The sequence below is a fragment of the Chinchilla lanigera genome, unplaced genomic scaffold, assembly GCF_000276665.1.
Source record: "Chinchilla lanigera isolate Chin_1 unplaced genomic scaffold, ChiLan1.0 scaffold00075, whole genome shotgun sequence".
Lineage (NCBI taxonomy): Eukaryota > Metazoa > Chordata > Mammalia > Rodentia > Chinchillidae > Chinchilla > Chinchilla lanigera.
In genome coordinates this window covers 3161619-3186519 of record NW_004955476.1, presented here as the reverse complement: position 1 = coordinate 3186519, position 24901 = coordinate 3161619, and the positions used below count along the sequence as shown (strand labels likewise).

At 37.1% G+C, this 24901-nt stretch overlaps 1 protein-coding gene across 3 annotated transcripts in view; it reads right to left on the bottom strand.

Annotated features, from left to right (window-relative positions):
* Positions 1–24901, bottom strand: part of Gas2 (growth arrest-specific 2) — a 133809-nt gene that overhangs the window by 39750 nt on the left and 69158 nt on the right. For 2 of the 3 annotated variants that reach the window (XM_005401735.2, XM_005401734.2), the window contains 3 exons: positions 19313–19454; positions 13074–13181; positions 837–890 (listed from right to left, as the gene is read on the bottom strand). In XM_005401735.2, the coding sequence (XP_005401792.1) occupies positions 837–890; positions 13074–13181; positions 19313–19454 (304 nt within the window). The remainder of the gene's footprint in view (positions 1–836; positions 891–13073; positions 13182–19312; positions 19455–24901) is intronic. The other variant, XM_013502977.1, reaches the window with a different exon arrangement.

The following is a 24901-nucleotide window of genomic DNA, read 5'->3' as shown; positions in this document are numbered from 1 at the left end:
AAAGGCAATTCATTATACTCAGAAATCTAAGCTAATTTTCAAAATGCAGGTTCAAAATATCTAGCCTAAAACAACATTTTCAACATGAAGTTGCTCTGAAAGTTATTTTGGTTTTGCATGTAACAGAAGACTCTGTCAAATTAGCTGTTCTTTGTAGTTCATAATTATTAAGAACTGTAAAGGAGACAATCCTCCCATGTTCACTGGCAAACTCAGGACCTCAAACTCGAGTCCTGTCTAATTCCTGTCCTCCTTGAGCTTTATCCTGCTAAGGTAATACATCACACGTGTCTGCTGATACCACGGCAGGTGGCGTACCACAGTGTCAGGGCCACAAATTTGGCAGAGGTCCATACATTTCCACAGGTGGTAAACTACAAAGTCAATTCATGCAACAGGGTAGAACAAAAATATTCTGAAATTAAATGATGCTTAAGTTTTAATTCTGTGCATGTATTATTTAAAATATTTGAGAGCAAAACCCAAGGTGGTATGACATATGGAAGCAAAACCCAGGTTAACACTTTAAAATAATTTTAATAAGTTCTATGAAAGAAGGCACTAAAGCATGAGCATTCAACCCAGGAACAGATAAAAATGATGAGGTGACAGATTTCCACTCACCCACAATGCAGCCCATATTGGAATTTTTGTAAGTATTATTGAAAAACACAAGAGAGAAACAAAATTTACTACCTCACTGAGAAATAGGAATGAAAGAAAATGAGTAAAATATTCACTTTTGGATGCCCAAATTCCCTCATTGGATTGGAGGCCCAGGCTCCACATTGAAAGCAAAGAGGAGAGGTTTTCCCCTTAATTATCTAAGTAATTACCTTCAATGTCTGCTTTACTTTGGCTGTGGAGACATAGGCACAACCATGAAGACCCTACTGAAAGAAGAAGATACGAGGTTCATAAAATGCTCTCCATCTCCATTGCAGAAAAGTGCAGGAACATCACCTAAAAATGCAAACTGTGACCTTTTGTGACAAGATTTAACTCTATTCTTCTCAGCTACATTTACAACAACTATTTTCTCTTCATTTTCGAAGCGAAGGGCAGCTTTTTGCATAGTAATCCATGTTAAAGAAATGAAGTGAATATAATCAGAGAATCATGGCCTGTGTCAGCTGTTGGCATTTGGAAACACAAACATTAGAATTATCACTTTTGTAGGGTCCTTTGGCTTCCTGTTTCAAAACAAAAGACAGGTAAAGAAATAAGCTTGCCTGGGAAATGGACCTCAAATCAGAGTCTCACTCCCACAAGAGAAAATGTACACCAGAGTCCAGAGAATGTCTAACAAAACCTAGGGAAAATCATTACAAAACTATAAACTTCATTTTCAGTGGAAATGCCTACTTTGAGGGAATATCCTGCCATCTTATTCTGATTTCTGTGGTTTCCACCCTGTGCACACACATCTGCCTTCTGGATTGTAATAGGCCCTCTCCCTGTAGTTACCTTCACAGAGTTATATAATACCTGAGTCCTCTTCTATTCTACTATCTCCTCCTCCTGTAATTGAAAATGTGTTGAGCATGCTAATCTCACAGTGGCTACAAGGAGAACCTGCTTCATCTGAATGGCTTTCAATTGCAATGAAAGCATTGTTTTCAGGTTCTCTGAGCATCAGGGGTAGCAAAGTCATCTTCAGCAAAAAATTTGTTTCCATTTCTGTTAGACATTATCATGGCTGTAATTTTATTGGTTTGATTGTATTTTTATTGGCTTGCTTGTCTGGCAAAGCTACCTCCCCTTTGACTGGTAGGACGTATTAGCCTCACCTTTCCTTTAATTTGTATAGGTAAATGTCCATATTGACACACAAGTCCATGGGTACAAGACAGGAAGGAGGAGCCTAGTCATATCTTTAGAGCCAAGATGTTGCTGGAAATTCATGTTCCTTTGGAGTGCTCACTGTGAAATCTGTCGTTGTTGTTGTTGTAAGACACTGAGGAAATACAGGAGATAAATGAGGCCTCTACAATTGGATACAGGGACTCCTCACTTTGCTCCTGAGAACTTACCTCCCTCCTCCTATCAGAACCTCTAGTGAACTGCCAGATCAGCTATAGGTTGGTAGTGAAATGGGGGAGATTTAAAGCTATTTTGCAAAGATCCTTGTTTTGCAAAGAGGAGTTTTGTGTTGTGCACAGTGTGGTCCAAAGCACTTTCTTGTGCAAAGCTAACTTTCCCCTTAGCCTTAGTCCTACAAGGTAGGCAGGCAATGTGACATTAACAAAATGCTGTACCTCCTGAGTTTCTACAAGTTTTCTAATAGCCCAGGTCGAAGGACAATGACTAATCACAATAAAGCAGCTCTGAACTGTGTAATATGATCATGACCAACACATTGGTAGAGGATGACAAGTTCCGTATTTGTGCACATGTGTGCTGCAGTTCCAGATTGGGATTCTTGGAGTTCTTTAGCCTACCGTAAGTTACAAAATAAAGTTTAATCACGTTTGCCCTTTGTCTACCTTTAAGTGAGGCATCAGAAAGATTAACCAATTTTCTCTGTATCCTATATTCTATAAGCTTGTATGTCAGAAAAAGCAGGACAAACGACAGTGCTCAGACTGAAATTTAGAGATTATTAACCGTGGTATCAATTTCCGGGAAAGGGGACGAACATCAATTGGATGGGTCATGACAAGGAAGAGCGATGAGGACGCCACTTACATAGTTATGTTTCAAGTAATTAAAACTTTTCATGAAGTTTATATTTACCTAAATTTGGGTATAACACAAACTAGATGGTAAGAAGTCTGAGAGGGACAAGCGGCATTTTATCAGAGTCCACAAGTGTTAAGGGGACAAGGGGCGAGTGTAGCATTGAAGGTGAGATCCTGGGATGGGAAGGAGAGGACAATGTGCGTGAATGCTGCACCAGGGAACAAGCGATTGTTTGATGCGGTCACTTTTTGCCAGTGTTCTTTTAGAGAAAGGGAGGACACAATTTAGCAACTTGCTTGGCTTTTCTTTTCTTATAGTTTGAGTAATGTCAGGAATTTCACTTTAAGAGTGATGTATCCTCGAGCCAGCCTTCAATCCCAATTCTTATCACTTGTTCCTCCCAAGCACTACACAAAACTTTGCGATCTCAATATGCTTTTAACAAGATGGCAGGAAATGAAAGAGGAGTGTATTGTAGGACAATGTACAAGCAAGCTTTAAATTAATCCTAATGAAGCATTTGTTACTAGTACGGTTGTGAAAGTATCACTTAGAATAAACGCAGGTAAAGTAGGCCCACACCACTGCGGTGAACAGCAATGGCGGGCCGGGCAGTTCGGAGGAAGGCAGCACCTCCAGGTGCAACATTACATATTTTAACTGTGGAGCTGAAATTCAAACTTTCAAGTATTAGAGGAAAATGCAAGGTAAAGCCTAAAATAGCCACACTGCGTAGTAACTGAACTTACAAACGTTATCAAAAAGGTAGCACCAAATAATGGAGTTCTAATTTATTAGTGTAAATGTTAAAATGGCAGCCTTTCTACCGCATAGCTTCATCACCCTCAATACAAACTCACAATGGTCACATCTGCAAAACACAATTCTTGATGAATCTGGCTGCATCCTGCTTATGCAACTTGAGGCCACAGGGGAACTACCTACCATTTATAATGACAGATATTTCACAGGTTTAGTCTTTGGCTGCTAGAAAACTTATTAATAATTCAAGGACATACCATATTAAGTTCAGTTGTTTCATTTCTTTCCCCTTTGCAAAAAAAAATTGTGAACATTTATATCAGTGTAGAAATATATAAACAAATACTCTCATTGAGGAGACTGTAAAATAAAAATCTTATAAGCTTTGTAATTTCACATTACAGTTTAACACGTACTTTGTAATTTCAAACAAATGATTTGTAAATTTAAAGCATACTGAGCAACTAAACATTTTCATCTATGCTAAGTTTAACAACAGCTCCAAAGGGAAATTTTACTGCGTGAAGTTTAAAACATGCAATTCAGACATTAACATTGTATAGTATAATTGGATAAGGCACTTATTTGCTAGTTAAGTCAGATAAAGTACCAACTCTCTATTAGATGAGACTTTTCTTCCTCAATAAGATATAAAAATGAACAATCACATTCATTTTTCTCAAATGGTGGTAATGATACTAAAATGAAATGATGTAAATGTGATTGTTCTTTACGATCCATATAAAGGTAAGATATCTGGACCATGATCAAGGAACAAAATTTAAAACAGTTAAGAATATTATTTTTGGTTAAATTATTAGCACGGGGGATATAGCTCAGTAGCACAAGCATTTGCCTGGCAAGTGCAAGGTCCTAAGTTCAATTCCCGGTACCAAAAAAGAAAATCATGTTTAAATTATTAGACACTTAACCTGAAGGAGCTGGATTTCAAAAGCACTAATTGATAGGCCAAATTTTTCTTTTGTTACAAGTTTAATTTTAGACTCTTTGGTGAAATGATAAAAATGTACAAAAACCAACTTTACCTCTCTGCTTCAGAAAATTATTTCATCCATAATTAAAGATTTCATCTTAACAGAGCAAAATCCAATTATAAATCACAATTTCTAATTGAGAATATTGCTTAGGTTTTTTATCCTTAACACAAATTTTTGCTTCTGGAAGACTTTTGAAGTATTGTGAATATACTGAAAAGAAAATCAATAAATTTGTTAAATACATAAAAGCCATTGTCGCTTGGAGTTTTAATTCACTGTTTGGCTGCTGTTCTGTAAGGCTCTGTTTCCTAGTTTTTCCCCTTCTGATTCTCTACCAGGTATTTGTGGTTGAATTCCGTGTTTTGCCACAAGATACAGGCAAAGGAATGGGCAAATTAGGAGCTATCACCAACTGAAGATAACTTAGTAATAGATGTTAAAAGATAGAGGGGTTACACTCATAAAACGAGGTGTCTAAATACTAGCCAGCCTGAAACAAAATGGAGAGTGTGTGGTTAAAATGCAGGGCTCTGCAATGAGACACACTGGATTCAAATAAAAGTTTCTAACTTACTTCCTTGTATGTAATTAGCTCTCCACATTTAGTTTCCTTGTGTTTGTGAAGGCTAAATAGAAGAAACCAGGGAAGACACCCATGTAAGCATCTGATACCAAGAAATAACGCAGAAGTGTAGAATAATATCTATGTGTGGGGATGTGCATGGTCACGTGCACACAGAAAAATGAATATTTATCATAAAATCTTTCATCAAAGAGTTAAATTTTAGGCACAAGAAAATCAGGTTGAGATCTTTTTTTTTTTTTTTTTTTTTGGTTTTTCTCCGGCACTGGGAACCAAACTCACGACCTTGCGCTTGCCAGGCAGGCGCTTTGCCGCTGAGCTAAATCCCCAGCCCCAAGTTGAGATCTTCTTAAATCCATGGCCTGGCATGATGGCATAGGCCTGTAATCTGAGCACTAGGGAGGCTGAGGCAGGAGGATCACTGTGCGTGTGAGGCCCGCAGGGGCTACATAAGCAAATTCAAAGCCAGCCTGCACTACATAGACAGACCACATCTCAAAAATAAAAACTAAACAATAAATAAATAAATCCATTAAAGTGCCAAGTTATTGGACTAATTCAACTCTTAATAGTCATTTTTACTTCACACATTTGTACATATGTGCACACCCAGATATTGATTGTTACATACACAGCATATCGTAATGCAAACGTGCAAATGTAATGTATCTTAATTTGAAGGAGGAAGAGATAGGGAATGCAGATCACAGGAATGATGCATTTTCTCAGTAAAGTTGAGATCTTGATTTTCCAATATTTTTCAATGTTTAAGTTTAAAAAGTTTTGATCTGTGGCCAGTGGAGGAAAAGGACCATATATTCTAGATGCAGCATAACAGCACAAAAAATTATTTGAGATAAAGCAGAGGTGCACGGGCATTCTAAAGCTGAAGACGTGGTGAACTGTCGCTAACTGAGCTGGAGTTGAGGAAGAATACTCATCAAGTCAGGTGAAGGAAGCACGAGTTTAAAAAATTCCTCTCACTGCTAAATGGTTAATAGTGACAGATTTCAAGAAGAGTGATTTTTGGTGCTGAGCTCTCATGTAATGTACACTAGAAGTGGTTCTTCAACCACTGGGAGAAGAAATGAAGTATCCACCTTAAGCCTGTGACACCTGTGTAGATATGTTAGTTATTTTTTCCATTCTCCTAATAAATACCAAATTTTATTGTTTTGCTTTTAAAAGTAGTATCAAATAGATACAGTGCCAGGCTAAAATCTTAAATTAAACCTGGTTTAATTGTTTCCAAATTTCAAGGTTTCTAACCAGGGGCTGGGGATTTAGCTCAGCGGCACAGTGCCTGCCTGGCAAGCGTACGGTCGTGAGTTAGATTCCCGGTACCGGAGAAAAACCAAAACCAGAAAAATAAAATAAAATAAAATAAAGGTTTCTAACCCTACAAAGTAACTGTCATAAAGACAGCATCCCATGAGCTGAGTCCTTTGTAGAAAGGGCTAGTCATTACTCATTTTGCCTTCCTCCACAAGGTATGCCTTCCTCAGAGTGGGGTAGGAGGGTATACGAACACTAGCAAAGTCTTTCAGATATGTTTTACCAAAGCATAAATTACACCTGTGCTATTAGCCCAGCCTTAGTGAACATAAATAAATGACAAATAAATGCAAGTATCTTTGATGGAAAAAATTATTTAAGAGAAAGAATTTTATAGCTGAAGTGAAAGCATTGAGATGCATGTTGACTTAGTGCCATTTCAAGGCAGCTGAACGAGAAAGAGACCAAGGCTGGAAATATTCATGCACTGGCCGTCATGTGTCTAACCATGGAGTAAAGCAGTGTAAGAGCTGATGGGGATTTCACACACCCACGAACCAACAGCCACGTTCCCTCTCCTAGAAACAAACATAAACCATTACCTCATTTTGAAATAACAACCGCTGCTCTCATACTCTTCCAAATTAGTTGAATTTCTTGCCCCCAAAATTAATTTTTCACTTTCAGCTATTAAATAGTGGCTTTCTATAAGGGTTCTACTAAGGTAAATGGAAGCTTTAATCTTCTCGCTACTTGTTTAAAGCTCTTTGGCATTTTTTCACAGCAGCCCATTTTTCATTACCAGGAAAGGTATGCAATTTGAACCGAGCTACCTTTTACTCCCAGTAAATCAATACGTGTCAGAAAAGCCGAAAAGAACGCAATACCGCTATCATTGGACCTTCCCTTAAAGCAAGTCCCGGAAGACACTCTGGGTTTGGTTGCTATAGCAACACAGCTCTGGTGCCTTTCTTCCTTGGTTTGCTATAGTGAGTAGATTTTTACCACCCCTGTATAATCCGGAAGAATTTTTATGATAAAGAAAAAATTTACACAGAGTCAATAACAATGTGTGTGACCTTTCTATTGATCTGTGATGATTTAATTCAAAAGTAGTAAAAAGACCGTTATTCCATAATGATGCAAATCCTTTTGCTGATTTCCAGCTAAATTATTCATTGTCTTTTCTTAAGGTCCTTCAAGTCATCTGTGCAGAAATGTCCTTAAACTCTGCGAATAGATGAAATCTCGTGTACTTTTACTGAAACGAGGAGATCTGCTTGAAAATGTCCTGAAATAACATTAATCTACTTTAAAAATATCTACAATTATCAAGCTCCAATGATCCTACAGTGAAAACAGGGGAAAATTATGTTCTCTGATCTTTAGTAAAAAGATATAAGAACAGATAAGAACATATCCTACATTATATATACAATTCTAATTAGTTTCATATGTTAAATTGAATAGACAATATTAAATATTTGGACAGTGCCTAACAGAGTATACCTCATAAATATTGTTCTAATTGTTATCACTATCATATGCTATAAGGAATATGTTACTATAACTGTACCTTAAATATTGTAGAACAAATGCTCTTCAGAAGACTAATCTTGTCATTAAATTTTTGCATATAATGGACTTGGCACAAGAGAAAACCTGGCATGTCACGTGCTGTAGGTTGAGGAGTCAGGAATATAAATATTATATCATTCCCTTAAGACTTTAAATCCTTAAGACTTTATTTTGCACAGCCTACAACAAAAGAATGAAAGCAATATTCTCACTCTATGGTGAGAGGAGTGTGTCAGATAATGTATATAAAGTACCTGGTGAAATGTCTGCAAAAATGGCCTTTATCAAATTCTAATTGTCTCTCTTGTAAAGATTTCCTATGCATTTCCTTGGAAATAATCTTTTCTAAATGGAACTTGATGGAAAAAGGAGCACAATTTGAATTATTCTTCTTAGTAACTTAAAATGTTCGGGTTTTAACTGTGGTGAGGAAGAAATAAAAATCTCTCACTTCCATATAATTCTTGCTACTGATTACTTTAAAAAATTTCTTAGATTTACGGGAGCTTTCTCAAAATATGCCTTCCTAATCTTCTAGCCTAGGATAATGCTCTGGACGAATGATGGGATGAGCATTATTTCTATGGTTAAGAATATGTGAAAAACGCTACACAGTATAATTCTTTCTAAGGGCTTACAGATTCTATTAATATATTGAAACATCCAAGAAATTCCAGGCAAACAAATTAGTATTATTTAGTCATAAGGAGTACAAATTCAGGAGTTAAGCTGCCAGAGTTTGAATCACGATTCTATGTGCAAATAGCTTATGGTATGAGGAACATATTCAACATCTGTGTCAGCTTTCACAACTGTACAGTGGGAATAACAACATTATTTACCACATAGGTCTGAGAAGTTGTAATGAGATATATCAAGCGTTTAGGAGAGATGAACAAAGTCAATTGTCAGTAGTAAGAATCATTATGAAAGTCTGCTTAAACTCTTTACTGTGTCTCTACAAATTATGACTTGAGTATCAGAACAATTATTCTTTGGCATATATTTTAAGCAGCCCTAAAGTACAATTTTATGGTACTGACAAATTCTGACTACCTGAAAAAAAGGCATTCATCACATTAATGCCTAAGCAAGCTACCCCCAAAACATAAGCTATCTCACAACATACTCCACCAACAGGAAGTCTTGCAGCTAAAGCATACGAGCAACTCTGCTAAGTGTAAGGATGTTACCTGTGTGTGTTCTAGTCATTGGAGCCATGTACATCCATTTCATACATTAGCAGAGATCAGTCAGATCAGTTTATCACATTAGGGTATTTTCATGTCCCTAAATACTGGGCCCTGAAGGAATGGAACACCAAGTGCTGAAAGCTTTAATGATTAATAAAAAGAAATAAAATGTGTGGCTGAAGGATTGTGAGGTCTTCAAAGAGAAAACATATTATCGAGACTGTAGATTAATATTTGCATTTTTCCTGGGGCCCATTTTCAACAATGTGAGTTTTCAAAATGCAGACATAAAATAGCAAAGAGGAGAAAATATAAGCACTTCATCCAAGGAAAAGTATGTTCCAAGTTCAAAACAAAATGCTACATCCTCCCAGGCCTAAGAGCGCAAAGTCTGCAATAAATCTTTCTACCCTTTTCTTGAGAGGCTTAGCCAAAGGACTGTTAAAATGAGGACTCAGCTGATTAATCTGACAACTTTCAAGGACCTGTGATTTAATTCCAACTTTGCAACTGTATCAGATTGCTTAATTTTTTTGGCTCATTTTTTTTACTATCATAAGAAAATGATAAGAAATAAATGTGAACAAAAATTAGTTCATTCATAATTGTATATCAACAGTTAGAAACTATTTTCAGTTATTCTTGTTCTATTCAAGTCTTTTTTTCATAATAATGTATCATTTCAATATAAGCCATTTTATGTGGAAATGTAACCGAAATGCCTTTTCTCCCCTGAACATTTTGTATGATGCATTTTCTCTTAACAATACATAAAACTTTAAAATAATAATTTTTAGTGTCACAGTGTTAATATTCTTTCATGAGCAGACACGAAGTAATTTCTCATTATGTTATACTACATTGAGTGCCTTTTCATAGCTTTCTCTTCCTAAAGGTGACTGATTTTCAAATTTCAGCACACATCAGAATTACAGGTGCCCTTGCTATGCCACAGATATTTGGGCCCTAATCTTGAACTTTCTTTCTTTCTTTGGTTTTTTTTTTGATACCAAGAATCGAACTGAGGACCTTGTGCTTGCCAGGCAGGTGCTTGTGCCACTGAGCTATATCCCAGCCCATCTTGAAGTCTCTGATTCAGTTTTTGCCAAATGGTTTCATACTTAAGCCAAGTGGTACCAATCAACTGAATAAGCAAAAGAACAGGAGAAAAATTCTTAATTCTCTCTTCCTAGAAATCAAGACCTTACACCACTAATCCATCTATGTATATTTCAAAGATACATATCATGACTGATTGGAAATATTCAAATCTCTGCTACTGCAGAAATTGGTAGGGAGATTTTATCATCACCATGTAAATTCAAAAATAACTGAAATACACATAACCTTGAAAGACAGTAAGTGTATATCTGTATAATATAGATACAAATTAGTTGCATTTGATAGTTTAAAGAACAAGATTGCTCAGTGAAAAGTATGTGCAAAAACCTGGTTTTTGGAAATCGTCTTTGATTGGGTGGCAACAACAATAACAAAAAATTCCCCTTTGCCAGGGGGTTTTAGGACATTTAAATAAAAGCAAAAAGATTTTTTCCTTACCCTGAAGACTTTTTATATTTAGGTAGAGATTAATTCCTTACCTGTAATTGGAGATGTATTTATATAGACAAATGTGACCACATAATCATATGGACACATCTACATGTAAGTATGTTAGATTTATGAGAACTATCTATCCTTACATTGGTTTCTAAAAATCAACAGATAAAGAATATGCTTAACAGACATACTCCACACAGAAAATATCTTCCTGGATCTTTCACTGAAATCTGTACACATTTTTACGGTTTTAAAATTTTCACCTCTCATCATTGTTTAGATGTATAAAGAGAAGGTATGTTTATATACGTACATAATCATACAGTGATAACGGGGTTGGGTTAATGGCAGTAATGTGAAGTCTGGCTTACATGAAGAGGAGTGAGTCAAGTGTAATTGTGTTACAAACAGGCTTCCTAAGAGAACCTTGCGTGTAACTTTCAGCAGGGTCATTCTTTCTGAGTCAGTGGTGTGATAATTGTGTTTAGGAGTAAAGCCAATAGTCTTAATATACTTAAAGACACTACTTTGTCCTTTGAATTGGACAGGTCCATTATGACAATAAGGAGACACTATTTCCTAGATAGACAGAAAGCTAGGGGATAAATCCTAAGACCCCAAGCATGTTTTGTTGTCTGTATTTTTTGTAGACCAATATACATAAACATAGTCAGGTGACTAAGACCATATAAGCCTCATAAAATGATGTGATAAATTTTAAAGCATGACCCGAAAGTGCAAACTTAAAAAATATAGACCTATGATAAAGTTATTGTGAGGTGATCATCCTTCTAGTGTGTGTGGGGACTTAATTACAGGGCCTTACTATTTAACACAGGTGTTCAAAACAACACCATTCACGTATTAGCAACAGCAACCTGAAAACTGTTTGAAAATCAATTCAACACTCTGAAGCTTTTTTGTTTTTTTGGGTTCTTTCCAGTACCGGGAATTGAACTCACGATCTCGTGCTTGCCAGGCAGGTGCTGTGCCACTGAGCTAAATCCCCAGCCCCACTCTGAAGCTTTTTGAGTAATAAATGCCATTTCCTCATAATGCATTAGAACAAAATGACAATAGTTAAATAAGTCACTGATATGTAAGCATATGCAATGTATACTTTTCCCTGAAGATACTAGGTTACAAGAAAAAGAAAACCATCTAATTTATAATTATGTGTTTATTAATATTTCTATTATAAAAGAAAGCTTTTTTAAATGACTAAAGTCCTCTGTTTTGGTTCTAGGCTCTAGAGCCCAATATTCAGAGGGAGCCTGACCCTTTACTGAGAAAGGTCAGCCGGGCAGAATTTTAAACCATCCGTGGAGATTCTAAATCATTATTGTTTAATGCAGTAAAGTGAAAACAGTCAGCCAGGCCTATAACATATAAAAATATGTTATTCTTGCAATAAAGAACACGAACAATAACAAAATAAGCAACCCAGGAAATTGTGTTTCCTACTGAGATTACCCATCCACATTTATTCCCAACCTTTAAAAGTAATATTCTTATATCCCTCCTGGTACCATTTCAAAGCAGAATAGCAATTATTTCCTGGAAATTAAAAAAAAAATTCTGTAAAGATTGACTTAAAATTAGGTTAAAATACATAATGATTGACATTACTAAATTTTAAAAGTAAATTATGATAGAATGTTTCTTCACATACAGGCATCAGAGCCCTTGAAAAGACTTGTCATACAAGTAAGTTTCAGGCAAAAGCTGCAATTAAAAAAATGTCACAGCAACAGAACTTCCATGGGTTCACTAGAGATTTGAGTAGGTTCATTGATTATGACAAATTCACACATTCAAGTCATTCTATTCTGCAAATAATAAGTGATATGTGTAATTTACTCAAATGAGAAGGGAAATAACTCCTTTGAATCATAATCCCTGTTCTTCAGTAAATGACTCAAAAATAAGGCAGAAACATGCTTTTACTGAAATTTCTGGGAATGCATCAGTGCTATACTTTTTATTTCCTTATATTTTTAAAAGAGGTACTTTTAGTCTTACCAGAAGTCACAATCTCCTTAAATTATCTTGATATTTAACAAAATAGATTTCTAGTGAAAGGCATGAGAAAGCAGGGAAAAATGCTATTCCTATTCCCCATGCAGGAGAGGAGGCTGGGGATGGTTCCTTTGAAACTAAATGCAACAAAAGTGAATATATTTTTCCTTATTGGTATTTGACCTTTTTATCTCTTCATATGTTTGCTTAAATATAAAAAGCATAATTGTATTTATTTAGTTCTTAGTAATACTCTATCATGCACACTACTTTAAAAAAAAAGTTCATACCTTATGGTTCATTCCTACTGTAAACGTCATAAGGAAGTTCCTGGTTAGGTATTTGTTATATTTCCCATCATATATTCCCAAATCTTGAATATCCTCATAAAAAACATGGCGATAAGTAAAAGTGAAACTTTACCCTAATGAAGAGGATCTTTTCTCCCACTCGGTATCTTCCTTGGGAGAGCCGCTCCACACAGAACTTGCTCGGGCACTTGCAAGGGGGATCCTCAGAAATTCTTTTCACCTGAAATCCAAGAGCGAGCCTGTTCATTCTCCTTAAGCAGGTTACATGTAGATGAATCCCACACCTCAAAGATTCCCAAGGCCCTGGGTCATCAATGCTTTAAACTTGGCTGTGTCTCTGGACATGATGTGAACACAAGACTTTCCATCACTTTCAGTCATAACAAGATGATGGTGGTGATGATGCCAGAAGATTAACCATTGGTACCACAGGAATAATGAGCTGGGGTCTTGTGTCTCAGTCACTAAAAGGGCCACACGCACTATGCTAACAAAGTAAGGCTCCGGATAACTAGAATGAAGTGTTTGTGTGTTAAACATACTATAAATTATCTTAGAATGAATACTGCTAACATGGACTATGTGTCCTTGGCACAGTTTAATTATATCAGTTTTACTCATGGATAAAATAAGAGTAATAATTTTCTTAAATGAGACTTGTCTTTCCTCTTCTTTTGAACACTAAGAGTTTCTCTAAGAGGACACCTTTTTTTTAACTTAGATTTGCCCTGCAATTCACTCATTTTAGTGACTCCCACCTACCACATCCTATTTCTGTGATCATATCTTGGAATTTTTCTGCATTTTATGAAAATCACAATTGAATGTCAAGGTTTTTTTTTGTTTGTTTGTTTGTTTGTTTTTGGTTTTTCTCCGGTACCGGGAACCGGGAACCGAACTCACGACCTTGCGCTTGCCGGGCAGGCGCTTTTGCCGCTGAGCTAAATCCCCAGCCCCCGAATGTCAAGGTTTTGTATGGGGTATACTTATTTTCATTACTTTTTAAAAATATAAAATCTAAATGATATATGCACAATGCTTATATAGCTGTGGCATCAGAGGATAATGTAATAGTTGGTGATTTCAGAAATAAAACTTTGTGTATGTTTTCCCTGATTTTGGGTTTCATAACTATCCTTCATTATCTACTCAACTCTCCAACATAAAACAGTAATCTGTTTTTGAAAGAGAGTTTCCACGGAAGAAGTGGTAGTCTATAAATAGCCTGTATTTGAGAAGCTGAAGAAAACAAATTCAGATTCTGTACAGATTAACCTATATTTTTCTCAATCAAATTCTCCCACAGTGATGTCAGGGAGAGAACAAAGGAACTTTATACTTTGTTAGTAGGGATATATAGCCATGTGGAAGATAGTATGGATGTTCTTCAAAATGTTAAAAATACCACTACTAGCTATATAGGTACAAGAAAGGAAATCAGTGGGTCAGAGGTATTTCCTCTCCCATTTTTACTGAAGCATTCATTGTTCTCAAGATCCAAGATACTGAATCAGCCTCACTGACCATCAGTGCATCAATGGGTAAGAAATGTGGTATACCTATGCATAGTGGTAACCGTAACTGCCAGTCCCTTCCAACAACGCAGAAGCTCATTGGATTTCCAGTGGAGGTCATGGAATCAGTGACTGAGTCTATGTGTGCTGTTTTCTGTGTGTATGTGTGTGTGTCTTTGTCTACCTTATTTATTAAAAATTTTACATATGTGTCTATATGTACACACACATTTCTACCATTGCTAGAAGTGGTGCTGTTCCCCTTACCACTACAATAAAGGCTACCATGCTGAAAACCAGGATGAAAGGAGGCACGGGAAAAGCAAAGGGAGAAAGTATTGATCACCCAGAAGAAAATCAGTCCAACAGCATCCAAAGGCACATGGTGTGAGGCCTACAATTTAAAAGTCATCACAATGAACACAATTCTGCTGAAGGTTTACTAAGCAAACATTAACTCGCCATTCAAGCTGGGCATCTTGCACCATTTTCCTACCCAGAAACCATTGGTTTCAAATGAATTAAAGCCCAAGGAACACTTTCTCAAGTGGCCTGTCCTTTCTAACTCCTTTCTCACTCTGAAAGGGACTTGAGTTTTAAGATCAAGGGCGTTTTTGTAGTTGTGTGAGAGGACGAGGCAGAAATGGAAGCAACGAGGCCAGACTGCGGGCCGTGGAAGTATATTGTTAAGTAACAGAGACTGATGACATCTTTGGTTCTTACATTACCTCGGGATAAGTCAGTCTGGCAGGGGCTCTGTATTTCAGCCAGTTTGCCGCTGAAATAGGACTTCAAGAGGAGCCTGAATTATACTATCTCTCATCCCCAGGCTGAGGAAGTGATGGAGAAGAGGAAGAAAGCAAGAATGGTTTCTTAGAACTGTATTCAGCTCATTGTGTGGGAACTAGCTCAGCACAAGGGAATGCAAAGAAAAGAACTAAACCCGACCCCGGGATTTATCACAGCTGAATCACTCTATCAGAACATCTGGGGCATACATTAGGATGAATGGATCCACTGTGCTTCTTTCATGATATCTTGATTAAAGCAGGTGGGTTGTTGTATTAGCCACATGAAAGGTCACCTATTTTTTCTCAGTATTCCCCTACGGTCTAAACAAGAAAATGCGAAGAAACATTAAAGTTGCAAATCTGGCCGTGATATTTGAAACTGCTTGCTGGCAGGGGATAATCTTAATACAGGGTTTCTTTCCTTGCTCTCTCCCTACCCCTATTTTAATTTTTCTTTCTCCTTCTCCTTAATTCCCCCCAAATCACCATCACTTCTCTTTTTGTGGCTGAAGATAACAACTGTGTCAGTGTACAAAGAGCTTACAGTATTATGTACACACAGGAACTCTGTAGGCAATCTGTATTTTATACCCATATTTTGAAACACATCTCAGGGTGCATCAATTTAAACTTTCAATTCTGTGTGTGCCTCCAATGTGGTGAAAGTTGAACGGTAGGTGCCCAAAGCTCTGATTTAAGCCATTAGTGAGACTCAGATTACTTTTCTCTGTTGCACTGTCTCTGAAATAAAATCCTTCCATGCGAAAGTATTAAACTGAATGCAAATAACTCAACTCAGTCCTCCCTAAAGTAGGATGAAGGGGACTGTCGGAGACTTCTGTGGTCAAGTAAATTGTGAAAATTCCAAGTTAAACAAGAATCTTATTGCAGAACTCACCAGAGCGTCTGATATGCCAAAGTCCAGTTCCAAACTCTAGATGACGACTACAGTGAGTTGCATTTCTCTAACTGACCTAACCATACAATGTCTTCCCCTGCGGTGGTAGCAGTGTTTGGTTAAACACTCCTTGAAAATGCTGAAGACTCACAGAGCAGAGTATTCTAGATGGCCATGGTACAGAAATAGAGACTTTGCACATTTCGCACATTCAGTTAAAACCCTTGGTCTAAACTGCAGATTATGTTCTCAAACTCTGGCAAACCTTTTTTTTTTGGATTTTTTCTGGTACTGAGAATCAAACTCATGATCTCCCACTTGCCAGGCAGGCACTGTGCCACTGAGGTAAGTCCCCAGCCCCGAAATGTTTTTCCTTTTTTGGTACTGGGAATCAGACTCGGGAACTTGTGCTTGCCAGGTAGGCGCTTGTGCCGCTGAACTATCCCCCCCCCCCCCAGTACGGGGAATTGAACTCATGACCTCGCGCTTGCCAGGCAGGTGCTGTTCCGCTGAGCTAAATCCCCAGCCCTCTGGCAAACCTTGAAGCGAGCATAACGCTTTGCTGAAGTGCTTGCCGTTCTTTCCAGCTGAAAGAACAGAGCTTGGGGCTGGGGGGCAGCCAGGGTTACTGCCTTGTGCTCTGCAGACAGCCTGCATCTCGGACAGCTTTTGCTGAATTACAGCACTGGTGAAACTTTCCACAAATCCTTTTCACAGTTGTTTCACCACCTTCTGATCCTCTTCCTTTCTCTCCCCTAATCTAGGATGAAGGGGGCTAATAGGAAGCAAACTGGTAAACGCAGAAGGCATTCGAACAACAACTCCCTCATGCACACACAAGGAATCAAGTGGTAACATCTCCTTTCCCTGAAAAGCCTCAGGAGCCCCGAAAAGCACACGTGTTTACAGAGCAGGTGGCTGAACCAGCAGAAGAGAATGAGATGTTTAAGCCTTAATTACTTGCACTGATAATGTGCCCAAGAAACATGGCATTGGTCAAACAGAGATTGACAGAATAAGGTCCTTATCTTTGAAAAACAAGACTTCACTTTGCTAGAAGTACATATTTATGCCCAATAAGATAAATGCCTCCTTAAATATACACAAAGTCTTTACTGACAACGAACAATTTGACCTGGGATGAGAAATTCCAAGAAAATCTTCCTCCAGAAGCTACCACAACCTGAATTTTGAAAGATGAAAAGGTATTTAAAAGTAGATTTAAAAGCAGAGAAAGTCAGAAGTACGGTGAAGAAGCAATAATGGCTATCTCAAAATGCAGGGACCACTCTGAGGACAGAGGGCTTGTGGGACATGTCGGTGGGCTTGGGTTTTAGAGTGGATCGCTCAGGGCAGCCTTAGATAGTCTTAATTGGATCTGAGTCGCCTTTCATTGCCCCATTCTTGTTGCAGGGATTTTTGTAGAGAATTTCAAGCATCAAATGATCAACAGTGTCAAAGCCCAGGAAGAACTCTCATGATTTTACCACTCAAAAAGTCATTTGACTCAGTAATTGATTCAAGGAGCAAGTGGCCACGCTGGCCATGCAGGCTTCAGCGGCTTGGAGGCCTGCTCAGAAGACTTACACGATTACTGGAGGCGTAAATGAGGGGAAAAGTACTTAGCACAGAAGTAGTAGGCGAGAAAATTACATTTCTAAGGGAAAGACTGAAGGGACATCTTGACCTACGGTAAGTTTAATAAAGGAAGGGAAAAATTATTTTGTATTGATTCATAAATAGCATACCATTATCTGCTATTGATACAGTGTTATTTAATTTCCTTGCAAAGCAAAGGGTGTGATTGAGCCCTGAAAGGCTTTTAAGATCCTTTTGTGTCCTTTCTATCCTGAGCGAACCGAACAGTCAGCCAAAACAAATTAAATTAGAATGGTATTGGTGTAGCCACCTTGAGGATGGACTAAGTTTAAGCTTGCTGAACTTCTCACAAATGACAGCTCCTAATTGTCTGGACTGATTGTTATGTTTCTATTCATGTAAATCTGCAATATGGTCTAGTGTTCCACGGAGAAAAGTAAAAGAAGCAAAGATGGAGAAATTCTCTCTCTTTCTGTCTAAAATATAACGTCCATCAGTCATTTCCCCACCTCTTTTTGGCTCAGATGCTAAGAAACCCCAGCCAGGGACCAACAGACTTGACAATCTGCCTGCTTTGTATAGCTGGCCTGGGTTGCTGCTAGTTTCTAAGGATTTTGCGGGAATGCAAGGCCTGCTTTGAGCTAATGTCTCTGGTATCATCATTTCCTGTAAAATTCAAAAGCCGTCAAAAGTCCATCAGTTAAAACTTCGCATCAGCAACATTTCAGTGCCTGATAATTTCTCTTCTTCACTAGTATTTTTACATTTGCACTCAAAATACGAGTGTATGTGGGAATGTGTATGCGTACCATCAAACACAGTAAATATCATAACCAACTAGTTCTTAGCAGACAGCAGCAGTGCTTTCAGAATTTTAATTTATCCTGTTTGTTGTTATACCTAGAAAGTGTTTATTGGGATTATAAGGGTGTTATTAAAATATGTCCTAACTTCCCAAAACCATGACTCAAAGACTGGCTTGGTAGAGAAACTTCAGAGAGTTTGACAGAGTTGTACTGGAATCTAAGTGCCTGTCCTTCTCTAAACAAGTTACACAACTAAGATTCCATTTCTTTAACTAAGAAACCTGCCTCTCAGATCTGAGAGCTCTGGCTAAAACAATGATAGACTGACTGAGAGCAGACAGTCAATAAAGCGCAGTTATCTTCTCTACCAGGTGTTTCTTTTTCTTTTTTTAACAGCCCTCAAGATTTTGTGCTTTTCGCTTCTTATCTGTGAAGAGAAGAATCATGAACCAGTAACAAAGAGGCTTAAGTGTTCTCAGACATCATTTTTAAATTGTTAACTTATTTTCCTAACATTTTAGACATTACTCCACAGAATTAAGTGACACTTTATTATAAAAGATTGGCTCAATTTTGAACTTCAAAATGAACTGTAAGACTGCAAACTTTTTCATGGGAGTTTAAAATGACTTTCAAGGACACAGAGGAAAGGTAAAGTCAGACTGATATGAAATTGTGCAGGATACGCTTTGTAGTTAGAAGAAAACCAACTGCAGGTAAGAATTCTGACTGATTTTACTTACTGCATCGTCCAGTAAGTTTCCTGTACTCTTTTTTCCAGAAGATTTTGATGAAGGAGAAGGTGAAGGAGAAGGAGCAGAGAGTGTTTCTTCTTGTTCAATCTCTTTTTCCAATTTGATCAAGCCAGGAGGCTCCACACCATACCTTTAAAAAAGTACCAGGTCAATACACATGTAAGTCATCGTGACATAAGTACCACACATTGCATTTGATTATGAGCACCACCGTAGGAAGCGGTTGCCTTTAAAAGTAACCTTTACTCTTTCAGGTTCTTACACTAGGGAGACAATACAATGTTTACACATGTGGGTTTGATTTATTTCACTTATGAGTATAGATGTCATGAAAGGGAAAGAAATTGCTCAAAGGAAGGAGCACCTGGGATGAGGGAAAGGAGGAAAAGAAAGAAATAAATAAAGGAACAATATATATGTATATGCACATAGAAGGATAACTGGGATAACTGTACTGCTGATGTCTACTGGTGCATTGAAAGGAACAGCTAATGCTTAATTTTTTGACCAACTTTGCGTGCTTATATCTGGTAATCTGAACAACTAATTTGAAGACAACAATATGCAATATAGCAATCATTGCTGAATTTCTACCATCTTGTTTAGTGCAGTTCTGGATCATTTCTAATGTTTTATTTTATTATTTTTTATTCTCCTTAATGGCTCAATTGATCTTGCATTCTTACATTTGATAATCTGAGCAACTTAGTTGAAGATAACAATATGTAATATAATGACCACTGTTAATTCCTATCACTTTGTTCTGCAACCCTGTCTCATGTTTATTGTTTTTGCTTTGTTTTGTTTTTGTCTGTGTCCTTGGTATTTTGCTATTGTCATTTTTTATTATTCTCTTTAAAATAAAAAAGTAACATTAACCATGTCTGACAGTGAAACAGTAAGTTCTCAGGTTAGCATCCTGCAAGCCATAGAAAATCACAAATACAAGCCTTGTATGTATACATTCACATATATGAGCACACATATGATGACACAGTAAAATACATTAAAATAGTCAATGCTGTATGTGAGTGCGTTAACAACATGAATAATTATGGGATATTTATCTTTAACTTCCACACTGACCAGCTTTAACAATATTTGTGCTGCAGGTAAACTCAATTTTGAATACAAGTTTTTTAAGTATGAAGGTAAAGTAGTGCAACTCATAATAGCCTAGCTGTAGAAACAGCCTAGATACCTGTGAACAGACAAATGGAAGAAGGAAATGTGGTATGTGTATAAATGATGGAATATTACTCAGCCATAAAGAGGAATGAGATCATGGTATCTGGAGGAAAATGGGTGGAACTGGAGATCATGGTAAATAAAACTAGCTAGACTTAGAAGGAGTAATGTGGGAATCCAGGAGATAGACTTCCCGAGACAGGAAAGGGGCAAACAGGAGAAGAAAGAAAAGGACAGAGCTGGGATGAAATGGATTAAGATGCATTCATTTGCCATCTTCCCATAATAAACCCCATAATCAAGGAATAGTAATGATATGAAAAAATTGTGATTCCTTCTTTATAATTGACACAGGAATTCAAAAAGAAAGACACATATTTGCTGTCAGCTTTGTGTCATTCCTAATTATATTTTTCTTAAGCTAAACTTAAAGTTAGGTTTAGTTTCCTAGGCACACATCAGCTGCACACAGGTAGAGGACAGCAAACATAATTCTAGAATTTGAGATTTGTGAAGAATATTTGGGGTCATCTCGTTACACTCATTCATTGTAACAGATAAGCTATTTATACACCAGTGTAACAGATAATCAACCTCCCAGGAAGGTGCATAAATAGCTAGGAGCAGAATGGGGACTCAAATTCAGGTTTTTTGACTTTAGAGCTGGTGTCAATTTTCCTTGGCATTTTTCTCTGGTGACCTTTTATTAGAAAGGAGAGAAAGCAGTCATTTGGAGATTAAACATGTTACAGATAATATCCAAAGCAAACAGTCTATAAGCAAAGACTGTGATGACTATTTGTACCTTTGATTGAATACTGTATGAAAGCATCACCAAATGTAAAATTTTGAACTTTTGTTCTACTTGAATAGTTTGTTATTTTAATTGGCATCGTTGAATATGTGCTTAATGCAAATGTCAATGGGGAAGCAATTTCTCCACTCTTGATGGCCTGTTCTTAGAGAGGGTATTCAAGTCATTTAACTCCTGGATTTCTGGCTTCATTATTCACTCTCCCACAGTGAAATGAAAGGGTTTGAATAATCGAGCATGTCTGACTCAGTTTACCTTTTTCTTCCAGTGAGGCAGCTGCCCATTGGGAGCATTCCACAGGCCTCCCACCCTGATTCAGTCTTGCTTGTGATTAGGGAGTTAATTGGCCTAATGCCAGAGTTCAATCACAGACAATGTTAAGTGGGGCCTTTTCAGTTATGAAAGCGATATTTGATACTTCATCTGATATTCTTTTCTTTTTTTCAGAATTTACATAGGTGCCCTATGAGAGCCGGTAAATTTATATTAGAATTCAGTACAAAACAGCTCTAGCTGGCACAGTTCAGCTGAAGAGTTACCACTCTGGGGACAACCTCTGGTTTTTGGAGTAATTTTTTACTCCTTGATGAGTAATTATTAGCTATAGAAACCCAACCACCATGTGTCATACTTCTCACCTTTTGTACATATTAACAAATTAATGAGACATCACTGGAAGCATGTGCTGACTGCAAATTGTGTAATGGAAGAGACCACTGTCTGTCTGTTGCATCTGGCACCAACCCCAGCACATAGTAGGTACCTAACACCTACTATATAAATTTCCGAAAGTTTCTTTATTCTTGTATAATAGTGATGTCAGGTTTCAAATGTAAATCCAATGTCACGGCTTTGGCTTCCTAAATGCATATATCACTTTAATAAAACATGTCATCTTTAAATGTACAGAACTGGTCTGCCAAGAAAAAAATAAACAATTCTCCTAAAGGACTGTTAGCCCTGTCCAAAACTAAAACACATCTTAAAAAATATTGGAATAAACATTAGTTATGCTAAACTCTATAGAGCCTCTCACTGTCATGTATAAGAGCTAATAATGCTCACATGGAGATGCTGTATGCTTACTATTGTTCCTTGACCTAGCTTGAACTCATAATACCACTAACCTATGTCTCAAATTGAGTAAATCAGCTAGGCTCTAAAGTCTATTTTCTATCAGGAAAGAACAGGTAAAAATGCACTGCCCTTGAGGTCTATTATAGCAGTGGAGGAAGAAAAGAGTAGGAAGGTTAGAAAAGCCACGGCTGCTGAAAACCTTCCACATGTCTGGTGCTACTGGGCATCTTGATACACACTATTCCTGAGGTTTAGTTTTATTTCAATTTAAAAAGAGAGTTCCAATTCCTACGTTTTAACATCGTTCCAAGAAATTACAATAGTATTATATGCCTGATACAGTCTCTCATGCACAGCACAACCCCTGAGATTGATGTTTATAAATTAAATTACTTAATAAAGTTTGTACAACTAGGAAATGGTAGGCCTCCATGTCTGTTAGCAAATCTTCAGTTTATTTAAAATACCCACCATCCAATGACATATGGTTAATAGACTCAGAAGTAAAGCACCATTAAGATAGGAAGTGGTATGCTCACTTCTGTTACGCCCTTCAAAGAAGAATTTGCTTTCTTTAAAAGCTTTCTAGAATGGCGAGCTATCAGAAGAATTTCAGGATTGGAGCACTACAGATCAAATTATAAACTCAGCCTTGCCCCTGGCTAGTTAGGTGAGCCTCGGCAAGCACCCTTTCCTAGTCTCTTCGGACTTCTGTGGATTCTTAGTTCCAGGAAAGTAGAACTGATTGTATGACTGTTTTGCTGAATATTCTTAAGAGAATAATATAAACTTGGTTGTAAGGCTTGAACAACTTAATACACAATTCACAGCCAACTCACAGTCAATCACAAGGGAAAATACGGTATTTGCAAGTATAAATTAGGCCAAGAGGAAAATGTGATTTCATTTGTAATTGTTGGTGGACATAAGCCATCTTTTAAGAGCAAGTTGCACGAGCTTTGTCTTTTTTAATAAAGTCAAATAAGAATATGCATGCTCTTAGAGTCACAACAGGCTCAAGCGTATGTCCAACACAAACAAAGCTGACTAGGTTTGAATAAAACTGGTACCAAAGTCACACATGGAAAATCTTGCCTCTGGAGATTTTTCTTTATCTGGAAATGCTGAAAATTAGCTATGCCACTAAACATAGAAAATCAACCCTAAGTCCCAAATCTCTGCTTATATTGGCTTTTGAATACTTCAAGCTGCCTAAAATACAGTTGGCCAGTCCCAAAATGCACACTTAAATACTATTCACTGGCTTCCTGTCTGTCTGGAGTTGTCAACAGGCTGTAAATCATGGGATTCCCCTGGGGTTGAGGACTTGCACCTGCAAGCCGACTGAGCCATCAAACAGAACTCTTTTCTATTCTCCAAAAAGCTGCTGTACTTTCCTTTCGGTGATTAACTTTAGCACTTCACATTTCTGTTTTGTCTACAAGGTTTTCACAAATCTATCTTGTTCATTCTGTTCCAGCTACTAGCCTTCAGAGCTTTAGAAGGGAGTACCTGTTATTCTCAAGCTGAGTAAAACTCAAAGTAATGATCCAGAAACAGAGAATCTACTGAAACCAAATTCTCATGTAAACCTCAGTGGTATAAAAATTAGGACAAATACGCCAGGCAAATATTTATTTTGGTGTCATTTAAAAAAAGTGAAGTGCTTGAGAAAAAGTTTCTTGATGAATGACTTTCTGATGAGATTCCGGGAATGGCTTTCTCATTTTTCTGACACAACTTTTGAGACTGATCTATACGAAATAACTGAATCCCCAAACTGCACACTAGACAATTTACTGAGCATACTTAGAAGACTTCAATAGACTGTAGCTTTGGAACAACAAAAAACCCCATCTGGAACCTATTTTATTGTGTTCAAAGAACAAATTTGATAGACAAATTCTTCTTGATAAAGCATGTATCAGTTTATAGATTCTTGCAAGATCCCTTTTGCCTAATTTATCATCTATTTTGAAGCAATTTAAAGATAGATTGATAATTAGAAAAAAATCTGATCACATGAGGCATATAAAATTCTTAGAAGTTCAAGTTCTTTAAATAAGACAAATAATCAGTAATCTTGATATAAGAATACTTTCCCTTTAAGTAACACTCCTCTTTATCAGATGAGGGATTGAAATAGAAGGTTAAAGGAAATGTCACGCAGGATTTTCTTCTGAGTGGTCATAAAATGTTTTCCAAATCAAAACAGCACCCAAAAATCATTAAAAGTTCAACTGTGAATTTGATTCTTGATTAGGACACCAAATCAAAATATCAGAAGTTTTTATTTTTATCATCAAAATAATCTTAAATCTGCAGTCAGCCTGGAATACTATCCCTAGTAACTTTTTTTCTGTTTCTGGAGATTAATGTCGAAACACTTCCATGAAAATTTGAGGTTTTATTGAGTTGCTGTTGCTGAGTACCTTATTTTTCATGAGACCGATACATATTTACATTTAGAAGCTGACATATTTCTGAAATTAGCAAGG